General features: G+C 40.3%; 1 protein-coding gene across 1 annotated transcript; it reads left to right on the top strand.

Annotated features, from left to right (window-relative positions):
* Nucleotides 1-32: 32 nt before the first annotated feature.
* Nucleotides 33-7,951, top strand: LOC110978945 (uncharacterized). Its single transcript, XM_022234304.2, has 2 exons — nt 33-2,446; nt 2,930-7,951. The coding sequence occupies exon 2, from the start codon at nt 3,214-3,216 to the stop codon at nt 4,531-4,533; it is 1,320 nt and encodes a 439-aa protein (XP_022089996.2). The 5' UTR covers nt 33-2,446; nt 2,930-3,213; the 3' UTR covers nt 4,534-7,951.
* Nucleotides 7,952-8,232: the final 281 nt, after the last annotated feature.

The raw sequence follows: 8,232 nt of genomic DNA, 5'->3' as shown, positions 1-8,232 counted from the left end.
AGCAAACAGGTCCTGAAAAACAAAATGAGATGACCCAACATATCGGTGTGTCTCTTGCAGCACGCATTAGCAATAATGACCCTGTAGACACCAGATATGGGCCGTTTTCCAATACTCGACTTGGGCTCCGTCTCAGGTTTCAACTGGTTTTTCTTACTTCCTGACTTGGAGGTTGTAAGCGCAATAGTAAGTCTGATAGTGCCAAAAAAGATCAAGTAAGATGCAAAAGAGCCAAACATTACAGTATTTCAACTTAACTTAAACGCTTCAGGCCCACAATGGAAGTTGAGTATTGGAAAACGGCCATGGATTAGTGCAGATATGGGCATGACTGATGCATCACGCGACAGAGACGAACGTGTACATTGAAGGAAGTCGAGCGTGATTTTTTTCTCCCATGAGGTTTCGTATTATGAGTCCTGTGAACGTTATAACTAGTGCAGAAAACCTCAATACTGTGAAAGCTGTTTCAACTTGCGCCGTATGGATGGTTAACATGAGCCACATAAAAATGACATAGGAGTAGGCCCCTTGTCCAACATTTGAGAAAATACCACCACGCTGTTGGCATGTATTCCAGCAGGACCTTTGTAATGTCTGCGAAGCCAGTTTACACCGGATTTACAGTGTGTGTATGGAACTGGAGTGTTGTTTTACCTGTGTAGTTTTGTTTGGGTTTTGGTGAGTTGTGACTTGGTTGGTTGTTAGAGGGTGATTGTTTCTTATTTATTGGTTGCTTTCATGTTTAGTTTTTCGTTCACTTTATTTTTTTTTTCAGTTCTGTTTGATTTATTTCCGCAGACGTTTTCTAACTTTAGTGCGAGCCCTCTGATCTACAATGTAAGTTTCCTTTTCGACAGACCTGTTGGCATCAATATGGGAGTTTCTTCGTTACGGACTTTTGTAATTTCTTCATGAGTAAGCTGTCTTGAACTTTAGCTTGAAATTAGGAGAACAATCTTCAGTTATTCCTTGAAATTTATAAGACTTGAAGTCTTTTATGTTATTATAAAAGAGCTTAGTTTCGTGGAATGTAGAACGAGACTTGGTTCTGTCCTTGTAATTCCTCCAGTGTTAATTATCTTATTTTTTCTGCTATCCACCACTGTTATTGCCATGGTAACTCCAATAATTCCCCACCTTGCATCAGTGACCACTGTCATCTTTCCTATTGCAGCTACTACGTCGTACTGTAAAGTCTAAATCATCACCGAGGTCACATGAAAATAGGAGGGATGCGTTGCCGTGGTAACTTATTTCACCGCTGTCGCATTGCGCTTTCGCCGGGCAGTTTACCACTGCTTATAGTTTCTTTTGAACAAAAGAAACTATTAATAAATAAAGTAGTGATAGGGAATTTTAGCCGCTTTTGCATCCCTGAAGTAAAGAAACACAAAGGGCCCCCCCCCCCCAAACAAGCAACGTAGCTTTCCACGCGCGTTGTATGGTGAGCGCAACAGGTTTTATGTATTACGCAGAACTGATGGACGATTGGTAGATCATATTCACACTGTGTTGTGGCATAGCTTATCGTTAGTCAGTGAAACCAAAACACTGTAGACTGTTAGGCCTACATGTATCACCATTCGTTACTGTGAAGGAGCTTAGGTCAGTATCAATCATGTCGGTCACTATTGGTCATCTGGATTCATTCACTTACTGTGTTTTCAGCTTGCTCTTGACCATCATAGCAGGCCACATTAGCGTTGGCAAGGAGACACGTGCTATATGAGGTAGTCCTGTCGATCGTTATCTGACATTTACGACGTGACGCGTTATAAAGGGAAAGGACACGCAATCTTACGGATGGTTTTTATGCCAAGTGTAGAATGTGTGAATTTTGTGTTCATCGAGGGCGGCCCGACTGTCAAACCTTCATTTTGACTACTGGTAAAGAGGCGATTTAGTCATCAAAGATAAACTTTAAGAAATGTTGAACTTTGGCGTCAGTGTCCGTAACGTGTTCCAGCTTCAGACTCACAATATCGAGGGTGGTGAATTTTGTTTACTCACGTACGGTCAGTCGCCACATTTACCTCACAGTTGATATTCGTTTCTGAGTGAAGCCGCTGATTCGCAATAAATTGATCTTTGCATTATCAGCCAAAATCATGAAGTTCTTTGAACGATTTAAGTGATTTGGCCTCATTCGTGTTTTTGTTAATCATTAGACACCGCCGTGTGAGAGAAATAGAGATGTTGTAGCAAGGAACTTCCTTGAAAGTGAACTGGTCTTGTCTTCGAGATATTATCAGATTCATCACATACTTTGGCCTTTTGCATCATTCAAAAGGCACCAGCAATTAATTGTTCTGAATTACATGGATCAATTGGAGCATGTTTATTATGTGAAGCCAGCGTATGCCTGAAAATGTGGGCAAAATATTTGGAGTGAAACACTGCACGTGGAAGAACAACAGCTGAAAAAAACAACTGTTGGTTTAAGGTATGTGTGAAATAGTTTTTTAAACTGATGTTACAGTTAAACATATCTATGCCATATATGTGAACATTAGTTTGTCATTTTTCTGCTCAAAATGACTAATATAGGTTAGTCATGTCTTGGTGACTTATTAAATCAAGACAGGACTAATATCTAGTCAACAGTGACTGACTTGGGTCAAATTTGACTATATTTGACTAATCTTTGATGAATAAATGTTAGTCATTGGCCTATCTGACTAATTTGAATTGGTCATTTTAGACATAGAGCTGGACTAAATCTTAATAATCAAATGACTAATTTTTGTTTACAGGTGGTGGTTAAAAAAATTTCGACTATTTAAACCATGTTGTTACAGTTTGTTCTCTCCAAAATTACTCAAATTAACGTCGTGTGAAATGGTGTGAATTTGTATAAATTGCTTCTTGCTGAAAGATTCACATTAGAATAGTGTTTTACACAGTAATGTGATGTTATTTGTTTCAGACATGGCTGGTAATGTACAAGTCAAGCAAAAGACGATGGTGAGCGTCAATCATCCTGTCATCTCAGCTTTCTCCGCCAAATGACTCCATCTTGGGCGTGTTGCTTGAATTCGTTGAGGGCGTCTAACGGCTTCTCATTTCGGCGTGTAGCTGTGTTCCTGATGGGTCACACTAATTGTGGCATTTAAACATAACTCTGCTCAAAAGCAGCGTTTCCTTATTTTTTGTCTCAATCTAATTTTAATAACTTTCAACCGTAAGGAATCAAGGCAGGTAACACTAATTATGAAGCTGTACACGTGGTATCTGGTGGGCTTGCTGGCTATTGTGACAGTCATCGGAATTCCAGGCAATATTTTGGTCCTTGCTGTGTACGCCAACAAGACTAAACGAACAGGGACGAGAATATTCATTCTTGGCTTAGCTGCCGTTGATTTATTCATTTGTGCACTGTCTGGCTACCGTTTGTATCTCTGGATACACGAAGAGTCTTTTTCTAGTGACTTCGTTTGCCGATTTTTCAGCTGGATAGGTTTGGCGAGTGAATTGTCTTCAGCATTTGTCACCACGGCGGTTGCAGTTGACCGATACTTGGCAATTTGTCGGCCCCACCTCGGCTGGATGACCCACAAGCGTGCTCAAGTCGTTTGTTTTGCTGGAATCATTGCCTCGACCACCCTAACTCTCCCCGCGGTAGCAGTGTACTTAGTATCTACTGATTCGCAAGGGAATAAGTCTTGTGAAATCACAGAAGCAGATGAATACCGTTATTGGGTCTATATTGCTTTGTTTGTCGTGGTTGTTGCATTTGCTCTGATGATGATTACAGCCCTTGCTATGTACCTGTTGATATATCGTGAGGTCCGGAAACGACTGAAAGTCCGACCATCCATTATCAACGTTGCCCCAGCAGAGAAGTCCAGCGATAAAGAAGGAGCACCCCGCGCAACTCTTCTTATTAGTATGCTAGTCGCAGGAGATTCTATGATAGGCATTTCTCTCCCTTCAAGAGGGTTTGCTGTTCGTCGGCATAGTATTGGGGAAGCTGAAGGAATTTCGCAGAAATTTCCTAAATCACAGATGCGAAAGACGTCTGGCTCACCTGTCGCAATTCGTCGGAACATCAGAGAAAAATCGGACGTGAAAGAAAATTTAAAAAATACAAAGGCTTGTCCAACTGACTGCCAAGACTATAGGAAGATTGCTCTAGCGACCTTAGTGTCATCTAGTGAGGACACAGGATCTGGTGGCCCTAAAACAAAATTGACTGGGGACAAGCACGACGAGCCTATTGACCAAGCCATCAAGAAAGGTAAAAAGAGCAAAACAGGTAAGATGTTGCTCCTAGCAACGGTTGTCTTCGTGGTAACTTGGTCTGCTCGTTTACTTATGTGGTTGATATCTTACACGTTGGGTGAGAAATGGAAAGACTTTAAGCACAATGACGATGTTGCATTTGCATTTTTGAGTCTACTTCAGCATTTGTACTATACTACACCAGCCGTTAACCCTGCCATTTACAGCTTTGTCAACGACAGATTTAGAGTGGAATCTTTCAAAATTATCCGGAAGATGAATTGTTTCCGACGGGAAAATACAATGTGATTGCAGTTGACAAGATTGCAACAATGGTTGGAAACGTGCCGAGCCACACGTGACGCTCCAATTACCTTATGTTACTATAGCAACGGTAACTCTAATGAACGCATTGTTGTGGAACGTGCACAGAGGAATAATGATGTTTTTCTGTGGAATTTTACAACCCAGTCCCTCACAAAGATAACAAGGCGTCATTAAGACATGCAGCGTTATGTGTAGTCGAAGTGAAACAGTAATGCCATTCACATTTTAGCCTAGCCGACATGTTATTGGCAAACATTATACAAAGACCGGGGTGATGTTTCTACCACACGTATACAACTGTGGATTTTCAAATTAGGCATGTCGTGTAGAGAGTGCGTAGTTTTATTGCATATCGCAATTTGACAGAATCTGAGTGCGCATTTAGTTTTTCAATGGGTTTTGGTCATTGTAGACATTGTAATGTTTACAGAGCTTTTCCGGATATTTATCGTCCGCCTTTATTAGAATAGTTAACTTTACTCATTCTTGCTGTCTTGTGTAAAAAGCTGTGCAATGTCTTGCTACTTTTGGCAAGTCGTAGCTTTTTGAGATTTAAAATAAGCTGTTTGCGTCGACTGAATGCAATTAATAATTTACGATTTCCTCCCCGCTTATTGTCATTCTGCATCCGCGTGTTCAGCCAAACAACGGTAATCCTAAAGGCACGTATGCTACTTTTTGTTGATACGGGTGTCTTATATAGGAATGCCTGTTTCCTAAATAAGAACTGAAGTTTATTCTTTGATTACAATAGCTAACTGGAAGTGACAGTCAAACGAAAAAGTAATGAAGCAGGTAGGCCTATCTGATATACAAGTTATATTCTTGATATTGTGCAGGGAGGTATTGCTTAAAGTCGTACCGTAACAGTAACACAGATGACTTGGCGTATCACCCCCTTTCTTGTGATCTAGTATCTGGACAATTGTACTGTACATGTCTAGTGGTCTACTCCTATTTTAATGATTTTGTAAACTTGTGTCTAGCTCCAGTCTACACCAGCATCTTTGACGAGAAATGAAATTGACTGTAAAACATTTCTCTCATTACCCCCCCCCCAAAAAAAAAGTCTCAAGGGCATGCCCCAGTTTAGCCCCCCCTCCCATATGGCCTTGTTTACTTAAAATAGCGAAAACTGCAAACCCAAAAGGATGGAATTGTTTACCATTGTGTTTGTAAGGAATAACAGTGATCAGTACACTATACGATGCAGCTGTATTAATGTTGAATTCATTAATTCAAAGCGCCCAGGCCGTGGAAAATGTTTTATCTGCAACACGTGTGACAAATTTTGTGAAAATCTGTGTCTAAAAAGATAGATACTAGATATATTAGCAACCGTTATATTTTGGCTGCAGATGCAGCTTTTAAACATTGCTTATCGTTTGATTTGTGTTTTTAATGACTATTCAGACTTTTGATTTATCTAAGATGTTATTACTATTTCAGTATAAAATGCATCGTGCCTTTAGTTATGCTATATGCATGCAATATACTTTTGGATTAAAATAAATACATCATAATTGTTTTTACGATTGGAATTCATGGTACTGGGAATTTGGATATTATGATCAGCCCCTCTTCGGTGATGTATTTGTCGAGTTGGTGTTCCGTCGCTCGCGCACATGGGTAGGCCCTTATCGACTCATGCGGTCCTCGAATTTGTAATTAATTTCCGCTGTTTCTATGGACATTACCAACACAAGGGCACAGGACCCATCACTTAATGACTAGAAAAAAGGATAGGACAGCGTGCGTCGTCACTGATGACTGTTGTCGAATGCTAGCTTTCAAGGGGACTTCAGTTTCGGTTGATGAAAAACTAGAGATCACAGAAAAGGCCTTGAGGCACAATCGATTACAAGAACATGTAACAAATCCTATGTGTTAATCTTAGCTTGGTTAATGAATGCAACCTAAAGATAGTTGTAAACGCCCATAACTGAGAACAGTTCCAACGTGTTATTCCCGTGTGAATGCGCCTCCCTATTCCCCACTATCCAGGGATAGGCCTAGGTATGATAATCATGTTGAAAGCTTTCCAGTGTAAAGACTGGACATGACTCGTTATTACCCTCATTGTTTTTGTTAATGAGTGTAGCTAGATTGGCGCCTAATAGACTGCTAGACAGTAAATTTGCTTCTCTATGTTCTTTTGTATGAGACACGTGTTTTGGTCCATTCCAATACTAACAGAACAAATTTATGATCACTTCATTCTCATCACGCCCATACATCTGACATATTAGCCCAATCTATCGCTTGGTGATATGCACTGGAACATTCCAGTTTCAGTTAATATTAACAAGCTTATCTGAGTACGACAATTACAATTTTAATCCTTTGTGATAAAGTTGCATAAAAATTTAATACCGACTAGAAAACTTTCACAGCTTGGGGTGTTATTGATAAAAACTATGCTCAGTTCGGACTTGGTGTGATCTTGTTTAATCAAAAGGATGCCATACGGTTTTTAAATGTAATTTGACCCCCTCATTGCTCCTTAGGCCTTGTGTTGATTTGGGCAAATAATTAATCTACAACACACATTTCTCTCGAGCATTATTATTGTGATGCGCACACGATCTCACTGAGTCAATTATAATCTCAGACTGAGCATCCTGACGTGCTCTTCAACTCCTCCAAACTCATCTGATCAAAGACAGAACAGTGATGCCAGTAGTGCTTAGTCAATCAGTCCATCGATCACATTGTCCTCGTTGTAAGAGGTTTGTACTTTCATGGAAAGGGCCGATGTATTTTAGCATATAACTGCATTTCGCTTGGGCAGGCGGGCGGGATCAACTAGCTTTTCGACAAATACTTTTCATTTCGGGTTTTTATTTAACACAGGCTATGGCCTCCTTTTTCTCTCCCCATGACTAGAATGAATTCAAACGCACGATAAAAAAAATCGCAAAGTGGCGAGGGATGGGGCGCATGCTCCAACCGGCCGCGGGTGCAGTGTGCACCCGATTTGAAATATCGAAATTAGCACAGTTTGTTTGTGTTAGGCATTGTCGGTCGATCTTCACGATCGCCCAATCGCTCTATGCAATTGATCGATCCCTGCATGAAACTTGAACATTCCTACTTTTGAAACAATCTTATACAACCTTGAATTAGCGACTGCCTAATGGCGGAATTATCGACAAAATGTACCGTTAAAGATCGGGCGATCGGACATTTATCAAAAGATGGTGCATTTAGAGCCCAAATTCATTCAATTTCGCTTGTCAGAACTGAGTGCCCCAATGTAATTATAAGTTCTACACAAATCCTGCTCAACATTTACGCTCCTGCCCCATTTGTATCCTTTACACTATTATTATTCACATTTGATTAAAAATAAATAAATAGGATAGCAAAGATCGCGCCCCTTTGTAATACCAACAAATATTTGGCTGCCGACTGAAAGGCTTTGTTAATACAAATGACAAAGAGCTTCATGGTACAATGTAGGTCCACTCATAATTATGATAATTACTTCGTGAATATATCTTTCCTAGGCCCAACGTTCATACTTATTACTTCAGCATGTTTTAATACCAATGAAGACAGCCTGAGGGCGATCGTGACCTTTCTGCTTTGTTACGGGTGGTCAGAATTTCGTAGGCATAACATATTGCAAGTCGTCGCGCCTTTGTGCGCGAAAGTATTGACAAGTCACTAATAGCGCGA

This window comes from Acanthaster planci, linkage group LG16 (genome assembly GCF_054643075.1).
Source record: "Acanthaster planci isolate LZ-2023a linkage group LG16, COTS_SCS, whole genome shotgun sequence".
NCBI lineage: Eukaryota > Metazoa > Echinodermata > Asteroidea > Valvatida > Acanthasteridae > Acanthaster > Acanthaster planci.
Note: the sequence above shows the minus strand (reverse complement) of the source record. Positions and strands in the feature narration are given on the sequence as shown.

Excerpts from the sequence above, each read along its gene's own strand:
- LOC110978945 (XM_022234304.2), top strand. The coding sequence starts at position 3,214 with ATGAAGCTGTACACGTGGTATCTGGTGGGCTTGCTGGCTATTGTGACA.